The 20,990-nt window shown below is 45.3% G+C and overlaps 2 protein-coding genes and 1 non-coding gene across 3 annotated transcripts in view; 2 read left to right on the forward strand and 1 right to left on the reverse strand.

The window, feature by feature from the left end:
- The window catches only part of LOC144947019 (ragulator complex protein LAMTOR4-like), a 62,589-nt gene extending 45,992 nt beyond the window's left edge, over window positions 1-16,597 (reverse strand). Inside the window, exon 1 of the mRNA XM_078876148.1 lies at window positions 16,472-16,597. Coding sequence (XP_078732274.1) covers window positions 16,472-16,474 — 3 coding nt within the window. The 5' untranslated portion in view covers window positions 16,475-16,597. The remainder of the gene's footprint in view (window positions 1-16,471) is intronic.
- Window positions 16,140-16,211, forward strand: TRNAP-AGG (transfer RNA proline (anticodon AGG)). The gene has a single exon. It is a non-coding gene; the product is annotated as a tRNA-Pro (tRNA).
- A 3,490-nt stretch (window positions 16,598-20,087) lies between the features above and the next one.
- The window catches only part of UVRAG (UV radiation resistance associated), a 92,560-nt gene continuing 91,657 nt past the window's right edge, over window positions 20,088-20,990 (forward strand). The window contains exon 1 of the mRNA XM_078876158.1: window positions 20,088-20,422. Coding sequence (XP_078732284.1) covers window positions 20,363-20,422 — 60 coding nt within the window. The 5' untranslated portion in view covers window positions 20,088-20,362. The remainder of the gene's footprint in view (window positions 20,423-20,990) is intronic.

Here is a 20,990-nt window from a genome sequence, read left to right on the forward strand (position 1 = left end):
TCGGCACGGCACACGAGGGGATGAGTGGTCAGCACCATGCCCGGCCCTGTTTGTCTTTCTAATGGCGATGTTTACACACCGCACCAGGTACTCATTTGAGGCTGAGTGGATCGACGAAAGGTCCAGGACCGGCTCAGATAATCGTCACTCGTGTTGGTGGCCGTGAGCGTGCTACATTTATGTATGTATATTTAAATTATTTTTGCACCGTACATAACCACACTAATTGCACGTGCGGGGGAAGGACAACAAACTAAACACAAAAAGCCGTTCCAAAGAAATACGTTTTCAATATAGATGATTTAAAAGTCCATAAATCCAGCAGCTGCCTAAAATCGGAAGAAAGAGCGTTCCAGACAGCTGCAGAAGCGCATCTGAAAGCGCGCGATGCAGTGACCGTCTTTGTTCGATGGTTAGACCAAAGTTGTTGCTGCAAGGCGGAGTTCGCATGATGATGGTTTACACTCCGAGGCATTGTGGTTAATCTGTTGCAAGCGCTTTCCGTGTAATGAGTGCGACCTTATGATGTACTCGTCCGGCAACCGGAAGCCAATGGGTACCTAACACACGCAATCTGTGGCAGACACACGGAGACGCACACAGACTCAGGGGCCCACACATGGCGCAGACACCAACAGGTCAACAACAATCACAATAAACAAGCTAACAACTCCAGTGCGCTCCCCGCCTTGCACGCCACGCTAAGAATAGGCACTTGGGCAAATTTGAAACATCCTGCAGCCGCCGCTTAACTTTTCGACCGGGGCGCTCGTTTTTGCACGGCGATTTTTTTTCTCAATCCACGGAAATGTACATATCTATATATATAAAAGGCAAAGTTGTGATTATGTGTGTCTGTTCAAAATGTTTAGCGTACTTCCCGACATGCAACAAACTTGAAATTTGCCACGTGGGTACTTTCCAGACTGTACACCATGCAAAAATTATAAAAATAGACTTTTGTATTTTTTTGGGGGGGAGGGGGCTCAATAATGCATATATTTTTTGCACGTCAAGTGAGCTGTGACGTCACACCTGTCATGTGACCCGTGTGCGGAAACATAACGGAGTGTGCCAGCTGATCGCGGGTAAAGTGCCATACAAACGTGTTGCAGGTCTAAGGCGTTCTTCGCGCAGCATTGCTGCCGTACGCACCCTGAAAGTTGTGTGTGTCTGCAATAAGCGCGTGCATGTGTACCTATGATTAGCGTGCTTTGCTACGAACCCGGCCACCCGAGTTCGATTCCCGCTCACGGCCACCACCGGTGACGATTATTTGAACTGCTCCTGGGCCTCCCCTAGGTCGACTCAGCGTCAAATGAGTAACTGCTGTGGTGTGTGAACATCGCCACTGGGGAGACAAAGGCGGCCGGGCGTGGTGAATCCAAGAAAAGCTGGGTAGTAAAGCTAGTATGTTTATATATGCACGTACGTTTAACTTCTTTCACACCGTACGTAGCCAACCACGCTCATCGGAGGTGCGTGGGAAGGACAACAAACCAACAACACACCAAAAGACGCAGAAAAGCAGTTCAAATGGCGTCGGCTTCGAGGGAGAGTCGTCGCGATGTCACCGCGCCATGCGCGTGCGGGGACAAACTCCACTCATACCCCCAGCAGACGCGCCATCGTTGGGCCATCGCTAGTGTGCATTCGGAACCGGTCGGCCGCGACGTTGGCGCAACGTTGGCCCACGTTTGCTGGGTACGAGGCGATGTTGCGGGGAGGAGGGGGGGGCGGTGGGGTCGGAGGCATTGTTGTGGATCCGACTATCCACGGGGTTTTCCGCAATTCTCACTCCACTTTTGCCACGTTGGGTGAAATAAAATTGCGGATAACGGGATGAATTGTCTGCTCAGCTCGGCTCATCGGCAAAAGATTTAAGCAAAATTAACTACGAGTGTATGGGGCAAAAACGTGGGATAATCGCGGATGACTGGAAGATTAGCGCCGCTTGTAACAGCCCAGTGAACATGTAACGTTGGGCCAATGTTGGTCCAACGGTTGCAACCACTTGCCAACGTTGGCATTGTGAACAACGTTGGCACGTTCAGTGGGAGGAGTTTCAGTGGATTCAATGGCTCCCATGGCTAATAGGAGTTACAGGCAATAGGATAACAGATCAGGGGATTTATGAAATTGCGTGGGTTTTTATGTTTTTTTAAATCAGTGACATGCTGTGGCAAATCACGGGCTGAGCCGGGGGTGATTTTCTGGATTGGGCCACTGTCCGGCCACAACTGACATCGATTGTGAGTTGAAATCGGATCTGAACAGGTGCTCACCTCTCCCTCCCATCACCAACCAGCACTGACCAGCACGGCCAAGTAGGGTCAAACAAAAAAATACAAACCCCGGCGGGGAGGACTTCACGCGGCAGTGCATCGACAAAAAGTGGTTTGCAATGCAAACCGTTGCTTCGTCGCTCTCGTTTTGCCCAAGCGAGGGATCGCGACAATATTGGGTGGCGGGGGCAGTGCGGTTAAAAGTTTTGCGCGGAAGAACGAAATGATACATTCTTCATCCAGCGGCGATCATCCCGGGGTGTTACCCCCCCATCGCCCCAGATACAAATCCCCCCTCACGACCCGCCGAGAGTCAAACCTCTCGCCAAATTCTCTCCTCGTGACTAATTCTTTTAACGTTTTCCCATGTGGCGGCTCGGACAGGGCCTGCGAGCGAGATTTATGAATCTCGGTTAATAATGTACGGGACGGAGGTGGTTATCCTCTTCTATGAATGTGGTTCGAATAAACACGGTCGGCTCCGTTCTCGAGCGCGCTTTAGAAGCCGCTTGCGACTGCTCGCCGACCCGTCCTGAGCCATCTCACCGGGTGAGACATCAGCCGCGTAAGAACATCGTACAGGTCGACGGGCACATCCCCTTCATGGATGAAAAGTCAAAGACACCAAGCCAGAGTAGCGTGATTGTGGCTAGGCCACCAAAACTATGGACCGTATAGTAAACCCATAGAGACGCACAGAGATACGTAGAGACTCATAGAGATGCACAGAGTTACATTAAAGACAAGCCACATTGGTGCCATTGTGGCCATACAACCAAAACTATGGACCACGCAGTAAAAAGATCAAAGATCCCCCCATATTGCCTTAACAGACTGTAGGGGCAAATGCTGTTAGCGAGCCACCTATGAAGGCCGGCACGGCACACGAGGGGGTGGGTGGCTAACACCACGCCCGGCCGCCTTTGTCTCCCTAGCGGCGATGTTTACACATCGCACCACGTACTCATTTGAGGCTGAGTCGACCTAGGGGAGGCCCAGGACCGGTTCAAATAATCGTCACTGGTGTTTGCCGTGAGCGGGAATCGTACGCGGGTTGCCAGGTTCGTAATGCAGCGCGCTAACCGCTACACCACCACTCCCCATAAACCCACTGTGTCACCAAATCTCTCTCTCCCCTGAAGCTCTCTTGTCCTGGCCAGCAGCAGACCTCAAAATTGATTGTCATTTAGCTCCTGAACATATTATCATCCCTGGTTACGTGAAATCGGGCCAGGCGGCACTGTCGTTTAGATAGGCAACTCACAGTCGGAAGGTTACTGGGTCTAGTCCCGGGTGGGGGATGAACTCAACCCTTCATCCCGCCAGCTGAGAGGTTATAACAGTGGTCATCCTACGGAGAGACTAGCCCCCACACAGGGGAACGTGGAATTTCCGCCAATGGTGCAGGGTCACAAACGGAGGTGATCGCCACCCACCCCGTTGTTCGCTCGCCCGGGAGTTGCTTTGACAACTTTGTCGAAAAATTTTGCTCGAAAAAAATGTCTTGCTTCGTGTCAGAAGCGTAATATTCCAAAGTGTTTTTTTTACACTATGAGCAAAATATAGTAATAGGTCTTTACCCTTTCAACTGATGATGATAATGATATGCACTGTCCTTGAACTGTCCTTGAACTTCAAGGACGGTGCATATCATTATCATCATCAGAGTTGTTTCTTTTTGTTTGCATTTTGACTGCTTGTGTTGTGGTTATTGCAAACATGATGCCTTGTATAAAGGTGTCAGTTTTTGTACCAGTTGAAAGGGTAAAAACCTATTACTATGTGTTTTTTTCTCACGCTTATTTAAGATGCCTTCTTGCGGGACGCGTACTCATCACGTGACACGGCAAGGCAAAGTGCCCCCTGTGAACAACACCTCCGATTATCGCGGTTCGCTACGTACGATGGGAAAGCAGTTCCAACGTACGTTCGTACACACGGGAACGCGTGCGAATCTCTCCGCATAACTCCCTGTCGGGCAAGCCGTTCTCAAAACTTTTTGACCGCCCCTGTGCACAGCGAATTTTCGGCAAAAGGCCCCCGCTCACTAATATTTGAAAAACAGCGCTGCATATGGGACGTACATCTGTTTCCAATACGCGCAGCATCCGTTGTAATAACCCTCCGTGAATTTTAATTTATTTCTTTGAAATTGATACAGTTTTCCTGAATAGTTACCCTGATTTAGTATGCCCCATTAAACCATAACTTATGCCGCGAAGCTGAATTAAAGCGCACAATTTTTATATTTTTTACGGACAAAAAATGTTTTAGTTTCGTTCGGCGCAACCATTGTTTTTTTTGTTGGGATAATTATACGCAAGACGACAACAACGATGACTTGCTCGCTTATCCATTTTAGGAGGAAATTGTTCTCGATCGCGAGCTGTGAGATGGCACCGTTAACCAAAACACGTGTTCAGTCCGCGAGGACAAGCTATGGTGACAACAGTGGGAGACACTGACAGTCACGCTGTCCAAATATGTTCTTTATTTAACTGAAGTGCTGGGAATGATGTCAAGATTCATTATCTCCTTTGCTTGGGGAGTCTTAACTTCACATTGGGACAGTTATTGCTGTAGCTGTTGGCAACCGCAGTGTAGATAATCTTGCTATGTTGTCATACGAGAGGTAAACTTTCTCCCGCCATAGTAACGTGGACTCTATCGCTGGCATAGGACAGCCAAAGCAACCTGGTGTTGGTACGCACTGCACCTGATTGCCGCCTTTGTCTCCCCAGTGATGATGTGAAGTCTGTAATGATGGCCATGAGAAAGCCCTCAGTTTTTATTAAAACAATGATCATACTGATATTCAGTCCAGTATTCGTTGGTTCTTTCGGTAAAGTTACGTAGATAGAAAATAATACAATGAAAATAACAAAATAAATTAATAAAAAACTAAAACTCACGACGTTTCGATCGCAACACAAGCGGTTGTCATCAGGCGGAGAGAAAAGGGGGGCAAGCCTCCAACTGCAACTCTTTATAAAGGCTTGTGTTGCGATCGAAACGTCGTGAGTTTTTGTTTTTTATTAGATTTTTCAATTTTAGTATTTTTCTTTTTATAGTTTCTATCTACGTGGCTTTACCGAAAGAACCCAAGAATATCAATTCCTGCCGTCACGAAAGTTTTAAATCAAAATTAAGTCTAGTACTTTGTCAATCGACTGCTGGTTGCCGACCACGCTGGGCATTGTGGGTCAGTGAAGCGTGTGTGCCCAGGACTGCTTCAGATATTGCTCGCCACTGACAATATTTGTAGCCAGGGCCAGGAATCCAACACAGAGCACCCAGGCTCAGCACAATGTCGTCGCTCTACCCCGACGTAGATATGAAACGGTCCACAATAGCCCCGATGCAGCGGACATTGGCCACACACATTGGTTAATATCATCGTACTCGCAGATTAAAAACCAACACGCGCGTGCCATGAACTGAACAAATGATCCAGGGGTCTTTTAGAATCGGCATAATTAATGAAACTCTAAACATGCAGCACAAGCCCTGTGCAGTATTAACACGCGGTGCTTGGATGCTAAAAACATGTAAGTGTGAGCCGTGCGTCTTTCTCACGTGAAATGTCCTCCCGATTTCGTGGATTTTTTTTCCCCCACGCCACCCTTCGTTGTGCCGCCGGCGATGATATTCGCGTACAAAATGTAACTAGGTTATATTTGTGACCTATGCAACCGCGACGGTAACTGAGGTCTGCCCCGTATAACATTTGCACCGTCAAAGGACGCCCATGAAAATAGGGCCTAACGGCTCATTGGGGCCTTCTTGCTGAAATAAATGAATAAAATATAGGACATTTAAATCTAGATATTACTCGGGGATAAAAAAAATTCTGGTCAAATGCCATCGCGCTTAGGCGACAAATGAGCGAACGGAGAACTCATCTTCTTGGTTCTTTCGGTAAAGTCACGATGAAAGGAAAATAATAAATAAATAAAAATACAACATAATAAAATAATTCTCACGACGTTTCGGCTACAATGCAAGCAGCCGTCCTCCTGAGAAGAAGATGAATCCCTGCAGTCACGAAAGCTTTAAATCGAAATTGAATGGAGAACTGTCGAGAGATGCGAGGTTTGGAATTGCGCTGACAGAAATTGAAACGCACGCATCAGGGGGACGAACAAAATCAAGAGACACGATGTTGACTGTTAGGGAGAGTAAGTGCGCCTGGGCAGGATACGTCAAATGTTAGGATGTTGGCCGATAGAAGAGGATTGTGATGCAATAACAACTAAAGAGCAGAACGCATACTCTTAGTTCTTTCGGTAAAGTCACGTAGGTAAACAATGAAATAAAAATTTATAAAAATAAAACAATAAAATCACGACGTTTCGGAGGCAACACAAGTCTCTGTCATCAGGTGGGACCGTCACAGCCAGATTTGCTGCATCAAGTGAGGGAGGGATTCAAGATGCAAGCTCTTAAGTACCAGTTAAGGGGGGGAGGAGAGGGGGGGAGGGGCTTATGTGACTTTACCAAAAGAACTAAGAGTATGAATCCTTGCAGTCACGAAAGCTTCAAATCTAGCAGAACGCATCATTGAGGACAAGCTTGATGAGATGGATCATCAGGGATGGTGACGGCGTGGGGAAGGCCTTCATCCAACAGTGGAGAGACCATGTCTGATGATTTATGTATTTAATGCTGTACTACAGATCACTGTATTTCCAATAAGAAGGAAGAATATCTCAGCTTAATGAAAAATATATGATTTCCAGCCCTTTGTCAATCCACTGCTGGATGAAGGCCTCTCCACATTCTGCCAGTCCATGGGGGGTTGTTGTCTCGTGCTTCAGCGCTGATGTTAGCCGTGGCTGGGAATCAAAGTCACATTCATGGGTTCGTAGTGCAGCTTGCCAATCACTTTTCCACCCTTCCACCCACATATACATGATGCTGTACACACGGCCGTGTGGTGCTTGAACGTTCTCCGGCCTGCAGCAAGTTGTAGCGGCTTGACAGAGCCGCTTGCCTTGAAAATTGCTCGGTTTTATTTCAGGCGTAGTGAAATGTGAAACTATCGCAATTCCACTCATAACAACGCCCATCGATTATCATTACCGAATCCGAGGCGCGTTTATTTGCTTAATGTCACCATTACTTGCATTTTTTCTAATACCGGTAATTTTAGTCGATTTCTATTCCCTTCTCGGGAGGAGAAATGTGAAATTGCATGCAGTAATAAGTGCTGTTAGTGAGCGCCTATTATGTGTTGTAATGTCAGCACGAAACATGAGGGCTTGTTGTTATAGCCAGCCCCATCCATATCCAACCACCCTTCCCTTGCTCCCGTCTACGTAGTTCATGACTATGTGTGCATGTGCCACTGTGGCGAGATGTTAATTCCCTCGCCTGGTATACAGGAGGTCGTGGGTTCAATCCCGATCCTGACGCCTATTGTATATTTGGAGTTTGCGTGTCTCTCTCTCTCCCCGTGGTATAAACATGCGTTTATAGTATTTGACTGCTAGAAATTTCCACGTGATAACCCACTTCGTTGAGCTATAATTTGTGGCCAGGTCGAGTTTGAAAAAGCGCTATATAGCTCAGTGGGCCTTACATGGTAGAATAAAAGTTTAAGTATAGCTTGCCATTTAAAGCTTTCGTGACTGCAGGGATTCATCTTCTTGGTTCTTTCGGTAAAGTCACGTAGAAGGGAAGTAATAAAATAATATAAATAAAACATAATAAAATAATTCTCACGACGTTTCGGCCACAACGCAAGCAGCCGTCCTCAGGTGAAACCAGGTCTGTCGAGGCGAAGCGTGGTAAGAATTATTTTATTATGTTTTATTTTTATTATTTTATTACTTCCCTTCTACGTGACTTTACCGAAAGAACCAAGAAGATATAGCTTGCCACTCGTAATCCATGGGCAGGCACAGATTCCAAGATCTTAAAATCACTGCCCCACCGTTCCTCACTGCCCCACCACTCCCATACAAAGACAAGGATCCCGCCATGGAGACAGTGGCACATCTATTGAGGGTGTAGGCAGTGCAACTGCTCCTAAGGGGCCACAAGGGCCCCAGGCTACAAAGAAGAGGGAGATTTTGTGAAAATCTAATAGGGGACCCCATTCCATTCCTTGCACTAGGGCCCACACCAGCCTTGCTACACCAACGCATACATGCTGACCGAGCAAGTGCTGTTAGCAAGCAACTATTCATGTAAAGACAACGATCCCCCATTAGGCCTTTAACAGATTGTTAGAGCAAGTGTTGTTCGCGAGCACCTATCAAGTCGGGCAGGGCACACGAGGGGGTGGGTGGCCAGCACCACGCCGTCTTTCTCCTCCCCAGAGTGGTGATTATTTACACACCGCACCAGGTACTCATTTGAGGCTGGGTCGACCTAGGGGAGGCCCAGGACCGGTTCGAATATTCGCCACTGCCGTTGGTCGTGAGCGGGAATCGAACTCGGTTCGCAGCGTATCGCGCTGACCGTTGCGCCACCACTCCCCCACCATTCAAACACATCCACAGTGAATTTCGAGTGGATTCTCATGCCTATCCTCGGGGTGGGAGAAACTATTACAGGTGAACTCCACGGACGGGCGGGGGGGGTAATGAAACGCAGCTGTATTGCAATGCACACCTGTGACTGTGAAGGGCCAAACAATAGAGGATTGTATCCGTTTAATTAAAATGAACTGCCCCGCTCTGGGCGATTGCCGGGGCATTGAAACGCAAAGCGCGGATGTCTCCCACTCTACACCGCAGCATATATGAGATGTACTTTTGCCAGCTTGGTGTGCATAGTAAGCTGTGCACTGTGGCCTGTTAAAGCGGTGAGGTACACTGCCAAGAGTCCACAGGGTTAAAAAAAAAAAACCCAGACAAAGATCCTCAGTTTAGGCTTACAGGCCGTCGGGTGCGAGTGCTCTGAGCGAACACATATTGTGGCCGGCACAGCTGCATGAGGCTATTTGTGTGTGTGCGAGCGAGCCCATAACAATGCTAAACGAGACACTTTTCTCCCAAGTGTCGACGGTTCTTGACGACACAATCACGCGTAAGTTCAGGCTGAGCCAATCTGGGAGTAAGCCAAGGAAGACAACGCAAAGATTGCGATTGCCACTGTGGCGATGCGCATCACAAAACAGGATTTGGACCCGAGGTAACATGAATGAATGCACGGTGCTCATGCATGTCGTGCGATATCTCCCATGGTGTCGTTCGTTCTTGCATTAAACACCATCACGAGGTGAGAGAGTTTGCCTTTTTAACCTTGTCATGCGTGTTCTTTCAAAGATTTGGTTTCAATACGAATTGCTTTTCGGCTCACAAAATATTGTTTGGAAAATCAATAACACGGATTGAATTGTATACATCCTTCCAATGCATATGTCCTATTTACGTCCATTAGAAACCTCACTTTAATAATGAATTAACACGGCATGTAAATTATACTTTATATATTTAATTTGCATTGGATTGGAAATTAGCTACAATGTGATTAATTGTAGCACATTTCCAACATTTGCGTTGGCTGCCATTTCAGAACTAGAGCCTGAAATTTTGTTGGCCAAATTTGCTTTGTCGACTGCCTTGCTGAATTCCATTGTCAGAACTCAGGCGAAGAGCTAAGAATACATCAACAGCATCATTTTTGTTGTTTATCGAAAACATCACAGGCGACAGGAACAATAAAGGTAATATTTACGTGTCAACAACGTGGCCTTGACACTTTTACGAGCAAAATATTACTGGGAGAGTCTTACGTGCCAAGTATTTCTGGGAAAGACCTGCCCAAGTCACGTGGTGGTAACTCGAGTATCTGAGCTAATCATAAGAAGTGCCGCTCTTGTAACTGCACTACAATACTGCAGTGATATGACTGTACCTCCGATTAGCACCTCCGATTGGCACGGTTGTCTACGTACGGTGAGAAAGAAACTCAACATGCATACATGCATGTACATCCAGTCAGACAAACAACCCTATACATTGGTCAACAACACTGCCTTGAACAGGAACACATTCCTGCGGAGGGAGCTGGTAGGAACGTTGCGTTGCTCGGTCACTGGCCAGGGTCAACGGCGGCGTGGTGTACTCCGCAAATATGCCCGACTGTGCGGGCGGGCACAAGCCGGCGTGAGTAGGTTAAACGTTGAGTTTTATAAGGGCACCACGGGGTGACCAGCCCCTCCCCACCCAGCTCCACCCCTCCCACGCCCGTGGTGCCCTTATAAAACTCAACGTTTAACCTACTCACGCCGGCTTGTGCCCGCCCTCACAGTCGGCCATATTTACGGAATACACCACGCCGCCGTTGACCCTGGCCATTGACCGAGCAACCCAACGTTCCTACCAGCTCCCTCCGTAGGAATGTGTTTCGTGAATGGCTTGTGAAGCTCGGCAGTTGATCTTCCCGAGTGTTGTCCATGGCGCAATCGATGCCATTATTTTACCAGGTAAGGCCCACTGAGCTATGTGGTTCCTTATCAGAAGCGACTTCACCATGAATGATTGCTCAACGAAGTGGCTTATCACGTGGAAATGTATATCAGCCAAATACTCTGAACGCACGTTTCTAAATCTGGAGGGAAAAACCAGAGGACCCGGAGAAAAATCCACGCGACTACGGGGGAGAACATGCAAACTCCAAATATACAGCAGCAGGCGTCAGAGTCGGGATCGAACCCACGACCTCCTCTACACCAGGCGAGGTAGTTAACATCTCATAGCCACCGTGATGATAAGAGAGAGAGACACACAAACTCCAAATATACAGCAGCAGGCGTCAGGGTCGGGATCGAACCCACGACCTCCTCTACACCAGGCGAGGTAGTTAACATCTCATAGCCACCGTGATGATAAGAGAGGCGCGCAAACTCCAAATATACAGCAGCAGGCGTCAGGGTCGGGATCGAACCCACGACCTCCTGTACACCAGGCGAGGTAGTTCACATCTGATGACTGTGGCGAGAGGGCTTCACGGTGACGAGATACATATAATTTATATCTACATATAATATAACTACATATAACGCAACTTCACATCTAATTCACAGTACATTTTACAGTAACCTCCTTGTCAAATCCACTGCTTTGTTGCTCATGAGGGTTGTTTGACCATACTTCACCACACTGGTCATTGCAGGTTGGTGAAAGGTGGGAGGGGGGGGGGGAGACCCACTGCTAGCATGGCCAGGAATCGAACACGGGTGACCGGGTCCATAGCACTGTGCGCTAACCACTGCGCCACCGCTCCCCCCTTACTCGACGTAAATGGATAAATATTGAAAATGTGATTCGAATACCACTAATTTCTTCAACTTCTCAATAGGAACTCAGTGCATTGTACGCGCGCATCACTCGCGCTGCAAGGTAGCGTGATGACGAAATAGGCACATGTGAGGACAGCAAATAGAGGACAGCAGAGCTTGGGAAAGTATTGGCGCCAGCTCTCCGCCTGGCGGCTGCCTTCCAACTTGTGAGTGGTTCCTCAGCCACTATGAGATGCAAATTGCATGAACAAAGCTGTACGAAAACTCAACATCATTTGTATTACACTGGTCAACACACTTTTTCTGGCATAAGGTATTCCAACGGTTCTAAGGTAAATTTGGGGTGCTGATTCCAAATCTGGCATCAGTTTTTGTCTATCACATCAGGTTTTTGAGATATCAAATATTGCATTTTCAATAAAAACTGCAGAAGAAAAATATTAAATAAATGTGGATATCTACATAAAATATATTATAAACACACTATCCTAAAAATACAGCACCATATTTTAACACCAAAGCAGTCACTGACTCGCAAAAACTTGCAATCGTAAGTGACAGAGTTAATTTCGGGTAAAATCAATGAAAATGGGGTATGCCGATAGCATAAAAATGAGGTGTGATAGAACAAATCTGAGATCAGATTTGGAATCAGCACCCTGAAATTAGTCTAAAACAGCTGCAAAAGTCCAGGCCAGAATTTTTTTTAATTTTTTTGTTGACCAGTGTTATCAGTGCGAAATAGACACACTGGCCAAGTGCTCATACTCGACGGGGTCCGAATCGAGTGCGGTTTCCCTGCAAACGATTCACCGGCTGTGCGCTCGAAAGTCTTGCAGCCCTTCGCGTGTGTACCGAGTCTGCAGAGAGTTTATTTTACCAGCTAAGAACTTGAGCCGACATAGCTTTTTTTTTTTTACAAAGTCGACCTGGTCGAGACACTCAGCCTTTTTGCCTCCTGGTGTTCTTAAGCCACAATTGCTTTGGTAATCCGCGCGTTATCCACACAAGTATGCACACCTGAACTTTAGTATCATTGTATCTTTGTTCGAACAAGGACAAGTCGGTCGTTAGAGTCGGTGGTGGGGACATTATCGCGTCTATTTGCGATTGTTTAGCGGAGCCACGGGCAAGCTTGGTAGATTGCAGAGTGTATTTATGATATCAACAAATAAGCCATGTATATTATCTCAAATCATTTACAGTCATAGCGTAGCACGATTGCTAGTGCTCTGAGACTTTCAACCATGTGACCCATGAGTTCAAATTGAGGCCATGGTTAGCTCATCGTTGAACTTGATTTAACACTGGTTTTGAATGATAGTATTATGCATTATGTCTATAAGGTCAGTGGTTTGCCAGCATTTATTCCAGCAAGCCTGACTGCTGATGAGACACTGTGCGTTGAAACCAGTCCACAGTTTGCTCATCTTGAAATCACCGCTGCTGAAGTTACGCACTCCCAGAAGGCCAAGCAGCTAATGGGTTGTGTGTGAAATAACTTTATTTAGACGGATATATGAAGGATTTATTGTCCGCTTATTAAGTTTGTTATGTCTAAGTTTAAGTTAGTATTTTATTACGATATACTTTCAACTGTTTGGTTACAATCCACATATGACAACCATGCTTTTCCCAAGCGTGTAATGGAATTTTCCTCATAACTCCTGTTAGGTCTGTCATTTACTGCACTGCTTTCAACGGAGATCCAGATCTCGCTTGCAAAACAGTATTTTGGTCTCTGTGGGTTCTTGCTTGGTTAAATAAAGTGTTACACCACTGCATGAATGACGGAGTAGCGGCCAAATTAAGGCACGCCAGAGAGGGTCGTGTCATCCGTAGAGATGGAGCGATGAAATCAGCTCATGCGCAGGTGCCAGATGGGTCGTCGCTTCGTAAGAGGGATGGCAACAGCTTGGGGAGGCCGTCATCCAGCAGTGCACAGATCATGGCGTGATTATTATTGGCAACATACCTCTGGGGTCGGTCAATTGAGCTGCATCATTTGGTACCGACACATCAACAGCAGCTGTTAAAATGTGCTAATTAAAAATATACAGGAACGTCCTTGACTCCGTCATAGGATTGTAGAATTTGACCACTGATTTGGGACCAGCAATACGTACTGCAAATGAGAATTGACCAATACCCACAGCATGCAGTTCCCAATTATCAGTGGCACAATGTGGTCAAAGGTGGTGAAGTAACTATGACACAAAGGCATTTATATGATGGTAGATAGGGGTGTGGTTAGGTATGGGAATACTGACACTGTTTAATAGGTTAATGTTTAACCTTTTGATCAGTTATACAAAAATGCTTAAAAAGTTTAAATGCTGTCACACATGCATTGCAGGCTTTTTGGGGGGGAATCGGGCTTCACCATCTTTGATTTGAAGACCCTGATTATGGAGTGGTGGTGTGGCGAGATTTTCATTCTTTGTCATTTGTTGTGTCTACATTGTCATATACACTGTATTATAATTTCTGCATCCTGCATGCGCATGTTGGATTTCTTTCGCATCATCCGCAGCCAACCGTGATAATCGGAGATGAGGGGGAAGGACAACAAACTAAAACACAAAATCAGTTCGAAAGCAATGAGTTTTCAATCTAGTTGATTTAAAAGTGCACATCATTTTGGCTGCAATCACTTCCTTAACCTTTTGGTCTGGCGCCTCCAGATGTGCTACATAAAGCAGATAATTGTATTCTTAGGTTCTTTCGGTAAAGTCACATAGGTAAACAATTTAAATTAATAAAAGTTAAATAAAATATCAAGTAAACAGCAAGAGTGCTGTGACGTGTTCCACCTGAAGACGGAAGCTTGTGTTGCCTCCGAAACGTCGTGATTTTTTTTAATTTTATTTTACTTTTATTAATTTAAATGTTTTACCTACGTGACTTTACCGAAACAACCTAAGAATATGAATCCTTGCAGTCACGAAAGCTTCAAATCTAGAACAGATAATTGTAATGGAATCGAGGCCACTTGATTAAATGAGGTTTGATGCCAGCCACCAAAATAAAAGCAAAAGAACATTAATCTCTCCATCGATATCAAACTATGCAGTGCCAAAACAAAATGTAATGCAATAATGCATCCAACGACTTTGTTTTATACTCTTTGGTTCTTTCCGTAAAGTCACGTAGGTGAAAAAATAAAAAATAAATAAATCACGACGTTTCGATTGCAACACAAGCAATCATCATCAGGTGTGTCTTTGTTTTAGTTGTGTATGTAAATCAGTGATGGCTAAATTGCCTACGATTAGTTTTTATTTTATTTTCGTCAACCTGACTGTAAGTGGATAGAAATGATCAAGCATGATGACTACTCACCAAAAATCAAAGTATGATTTTGACGAGAAGAAATTCACTACTTGTACTCTACTGCACTGTAATCTGAATGAAGACACAGGCTAAAATAATTCGGTAAGGATATATTTTACAGCAGTGTACTGAGGAATACCAAAATTGGCATTGCAATGAGCTATAAATATACACAGTAATAAGTACAGCTTCATGGGAGTCTACAGTGGCTGGCTAATGGATTACGTCGACCCCGCCATAGTAACGTGGAATTTCCACCACTGGCTCAGGAATGTAAACAGGAGATCATCGTGATTTGAGCAGAAACTCACAAATGTATTCTGTTTTGCTACTTATAAGAAAACTTTAGTTGACTGATTGGCTGACCTGATATTGGTGAGTAAAAAAATAACTGCCCCTCACACCAACACATATTAACTTCGGGTGGACATTTCTGACAAACTATTTGGTGATGGTGTTGCATCGCTTGTGGTGCAAAAGCACAATTTAAAAAAATTGTACATGGCACTTTGGCCTCAAAAGGAAAAAGTATATCACATATATAATAACTTTTCGGTAAATGACCCTTCTGATGTGCTATGAAGAAGGGTCATTGCCCGAAACGTCACTGATTATATTTTTCCTTTTAAGGCCACTGTTATTGACGAACATTGCTGTTGACTACCCTTCGTCGTATGGACTTAAATAACTAAATGAAATCCAGAATAGTTTGGCTAATAATACGTTGTTGGATGCTATTAGAATGAATAACGCGATATAAACTTAAAATATTAATAAATGCTGTCGTCGACTTGACTTAAACGACTAAAATAAAATGCTGATGACATCAGCTCTGGTAAACAAGTCACAGCAAGCAGCCCATTCCATCTCACTCGACAAAAAATAAGTGCAATTCAAAATTTCTGCCACCAGGGCCAAAGCCAAGTAGTTAAAAGCCTATGAGACCCAAATAAGCCATCAGAAACCCCATCACAATTTACTGGTAAATTACAAAAAATCCATCAACAATTGCCGTCAATATTCCCAGAGGGCCCACATCTTATTGTGTTAGTATAGAGGCAGTGACCGGCTGGCTCGTTGGTATAGGGGGTATGATTCTCTCTTCGTGTGAGATTGTTTTTCCTCTACAAACACGAGACGCAAATAAGCCATCAGAAACCCCATCACAAATTACTGGCAAATTCCCAAAAAACCCCCATCAACAATTGCCATCAATGTCCACAGAGGGCCCAGCTCTTGTTGAGTTACTATAGGGGGAGTGAACGGCTGGCTCGTTGGTCTAGGGGTATGATTCTCGCTTAGGGTGCGAGAGGTCCCGGGTTCAAATCCCGGACGAGCCCCATGATTATATATTTTTTTTAATTTCGGTTGGTCTTTTTGTAAAAACTAATATTTACGATCGATACTCTACCTCGACGAATGTTACACACGCAGTACACGTAAAACATAAAGTAGTGAAAAGCGTAAGCTTTAAACTTGTCTCGTAAGTAGCACGGCGCTGACTCGCGTTTGTCATACCGCCTCGCTCGGGTTGACACTGTACAAGTCTCATGAAACGTCGTGTTTTTACGAGTTTTACTTACACGCGAGGCTTACTCACCATAACAGCCGAAGGAGTGGTGTAATGCGTAACCGAGAAACACACACACAAGTAGAAGGACCTTAATGTAACCGTGCGAGTATAAAATTAACTTTTCTAGCACTCCGAGCGCGCGGAGAAGGGAAGGGGGGGTGTGGATTCTGCCAACGCAGCAGATTTTGCCTCTCGTGTTTAAACAATTATATAATGTACATAATTACATAACGTAGATGTATTGTGTCGTTTGCAATAAAGACGTGATCGTGCATGTTACTAATTAAAATGTTTTACAGCGCCTTGATTTATCCACTATTGATTACCCCCCCCCCGTTCGATGTTGTGATCGATTAGACTTTCGTTCGATTTGATGTTATCCGTCATCGGGAATCTAATCGAAATTGTTCCGAACACAATTATAAGTGGTGTACATCATTCAGATGTATCTATTTGATACGCAGAATAGACGTAGTCGGTACACGTTCGTACAAAGTAGAGCTATTTTGAGAACAATCATAAACTAGTTCAGAACAAAGTTCACGAGAACATATCTGGAAGAGGCTGAAGTAAATAGCGCCTCCTGGTGACACCAGCCCACGGGATTATTGTGTCCGTCGTGCAGGCAGGGGCTGGGTGGGGTGGGGAAGGGTGGGGAGGGGAGGGTGGGGGGTGGGAGGGGTGGGGAGGGGCTGGGTGGGGGGTGGGAGGGAGGGAGGGGCTGGGTGGGGAGGGTGGGTGGGGCTGGGTGGGGGGTGGGAGGAGTGGGGCTGGGTGGGGAGGGGCTGGGTGGGGAGGGTCGGGGAGGGGCTGGGTGGGGAGGGTGGGTGGGGCTGGGTGGGGGGTGGGAGGAGTGGGGCTGAGTGGGGAGGGGCTGGGTGGGGAGGGTCGGGGAGGGGCTGGGTGGGGAGGGTGGGTGGGGCTGGGTGGGGGGTGGGAGGAGTGGGGCTGGGTGGGGAGGGGCTGGTCACCCCGTGGTGCCCTTATAAAACTCAACGTTTAACCTACTCACGCCGGCTTGTGCCCGCCCTCACAGTCGGGCATATTCGCGGAATACACCACGCCGCCGTTGACCCTGGCCATTGACCGAGCAACCCAACGTTCCTACCAGCTCCCTCCGCAGGAATGTGTTGATTCTTCACGAGGTTCCGTTTTGGAGAGTTTGGCATGTCCCATAGGAATGTGGAATTTCCACGGCTGACACAGGGCCGGCTCTCTTGACTGGCCCCTCACGAAGTCAATGCAATATAATGAATCTCACTCTAAAAAACAAATACTGTAGCTTCAAAATAAAATCGTACACACAAAATATGAACAATAACATACCTGATTTAAAGCTTTCGTGACTGCAGGGATTCAAGAAAATTTCTTGCAAGAAAATGTTCTTGCTGTGGATTTCACACCTGATGATGATTGCTTGTGTTGCAGTTGAAACGTCGTGAGAATTTTATTGTTTAATGTTTATTTTTTCCCTTCTACGTGACTTTACCGAAAGAACCAAGAATATAGCAACATACCTGTTTAACGCGTAGGCTTTCACGACCAATATTGATACAGGTTTTTTTAATATATATTTACGCGATCTAACTCAAAACAAACCCCTGTGTTATGGAGTAACATAGATATCAACCCATACAGATTACCCCTATTTTTGTACAGGGAAATTGAGTTGTCGGGTCCATACGGCGTACAGACGTTTCAATACGTGCAAAAACATTTTTTTTTCTATTTGTAATGGGACTTTGTAGGATGAACGTTGAGATGTATAAGGGCACGGGGTGACCAATAAAGTCTGAATTGGTCTGTAATAAGGTAGGGCACTGATAAGGGGTTGACAGGAATGCAGTAATGTATTGTAAATTATAATCAGACAAAAACCGCCTTCAAATAAATGTTACCCCACAAAGAACAAAAGTATGCATACTCTTTGGCATTTTCCCGTTAAAGTCACGTAGGTATAAAATAAATAAAACACCCAAAAAGAATGGATTCCTGCAGTCACGAAAGCTTCAAATCAACAAAAGTATGTTTTATACCAGCTTTGACATTCAATGTCTCAGCAGTAAGCCTTGCTTGAACCAATACGGCTGAACTGTTGGATACTTAATAGGCAAAGACCCTGACAGGTGTGGGTCATCATGGGACCTCCTTTGCCAGTACCAAAATATACTAATAGGGTTTTCCCCTTTTTTCTGGCAACAAAACTGACACCTTTTGCAAGGAATCATGCTTACATTAACCACAATACTTGCAGTCAAATGCAAATTATTACTCTGATAGTGCGTTGTCTTTGAACTGTGCGCCTTTTGGCGTCATCTGGTCGAACACCATATGAGACTAGGCTCTAAAGAAAGCTGTCTCTGGTGTGGACCAATCAGTGTCAAGGACAATGCATAAATAATCAGAGTATTGTTTGCATTTGACTGCAAGTATTGTGGTTAATGTAAGCATGATTCCTTGCAAAAGGTGTCAGTTTTGTTGCCAGAAAAAAGGGAAAACCCCTATTAGTTTAGGTGTGGGTCATCATTCAAAACACAAAACAAGCAGACGCAATACGTCTCCTTCCCATATCTGTGTCTCTACGAAAACTGAAAAGTGGCACAAGAAGGGATTGATGACTGATGAGAGTTATGGAGTGGCCGGCAAGGATATGGACACACGTCTGAGGAGGGATTTACTGAGATACAAGTTCAAGTTAATTTATTCGGTATAGCCCTGTGAGCCATTCGGCTCTTGAATCGGGTGCAACGCAACAAACAAAAAACATGAACTAGAAAACATCTTAAAGTGACTATGTGACTATGTGCAAATAGAAAATTCAAGAAAAGACAGCAAAATATTGCAGAAAAAGCACCGTACACCAACGCTTTGTGCAAAAATCCAGTAATGTAGCTCGCATGTACAGGTACTAAATTATTACATGGCAGGATCGTGAGATGGCATTAAACAGCAGTGGATTGATCATAGCTGATGGTGATTTGAGTTTGGCGGTAGGCATCAAGAGGATTTTGAATCAAATGCGTATTTTCTCACCATGAGGGTCATTAACATGGTATTGCCAGAAAGGGTGAAACCAATTTTTTCCATCATAATTTTGGTAGTGTACCGTCAAAAAATGGTCCCATAGATATATAACTGCTCAACCCGAGCTATTCACGCTTTTGTATTTGCATTGCCTTTGTGATATTCGCCTTTTGGCGTTCTCTGTTCTAACGCCAGTGATGACACAAGGCCATAACAAGAAAGCCGCTTCTGATGTATGCCAAACAGTTTCAAATACAATGCGTATATAATCGAATCATGTTTATTTGCACGTTTTACTACAATCATGTGTGGTTAATGCAGACTCGATTCCCTTGCCAAGCGGTGCCTAGTTGGTGTTCGAACATCTTAAACACCTGTAGTATTGCCGTAAAGGACAAAAACGCCAATTATAATTTTTTCATCACGAAGTTTTTCATCTTCCCCGATGTTATTCCCAATTATTTCAGCGGAACGTTCCACCTCGCACTTGCGAGCCGTGTTCGCATGCAGATGTGTTTTTTTTAAACACACATAGCCGTAGTAAGTGCAAATAAAATGTGTTGGGAACAGAGGATAAAGAGAACAACATCTGTTGGGGACAGGCGGGGAGGGGGGCCGTCACATGATGGGGTCTGGCCCTGCCATGGCCGCCGCCTTCTCCTCCGCAGCCTCACACCGAGGGGCGAATTAACCATCCACTTTCATCCGGCGTTAATCCGCCGTCGTTTTACTCTCAGTCGCTCTCTGTGGGGCGGCCGAGACTCCTACAAAAGCACCGACGTTAATATCTCGGCGTTTATTTACGTTATTACCTGTCGGTAGTTGGTTAAAAAAACGCGTTAATTGTGCGCTGTCGGATACGGAAACGTTGGCGGCTTTGATGCCTCCGGCAAAATGAACGCGGCCGACGATAAGGTGGCCCGAAAAGTTCACGTAGAGCTCTACTCGCAGCAGGTTTGTGAGCTTTTATATTATCTATTTAAAGCGCCTCTGTGTAAAGAGAGAGAAAAAACAAACGAATTGTGAAACTGTCATGCCCAAGTGTTTATTTTTTTAAAAAGTGGCGTTATTCGTATTGAGGCCTAGCTCGCGAAGTGCCTAGCGGGTTCGACTAGTTGGCTGGCCGCAGGAGGCGAGGGTTAAGCGGCGGAGGCTTCCGCCTTCTCAATGGGTCATTTTATGCTGTCATTGACAACTATTTAATGAACCACTTGCCAGGTAATATACTGCAAGGGTGTACGACAACTGTAAAGCAATGTAGGGTTACAAGAGATGTAATAAAGCAGAGTTTTGGATGTTTATAATGTATACCGCTGCCATGCATTAGAGGTATGTTTTGAATGCATTAAGTCCATTGCGTTATACTGTACTCATAAGTACTGTATATACATTTCTCGATACGACAGTATTTATTATCAAAGTGTATAACTTCACATCTATATTAACTCATGTACGCACACGCATTGCATGCAACATTGCATAACATACAGTATTGTGTAGACCGGTGTGGAGATGTATGTGT

The sequence above is a fragment of the Lampetra fluviatilis genome, chromosome 43, assembly GCF_964198595.1.
Source record: "Lampetra fluviatilis chromosome 43, kcLamFluv1.1, whole genome shotgun sequence".
NCBI lineage: Eukaryota > Metazoa > Chordata > Hyperoartia > Petromyzontiformes > Petromyzontidae > Lampetra > Lampetra fluviatilis.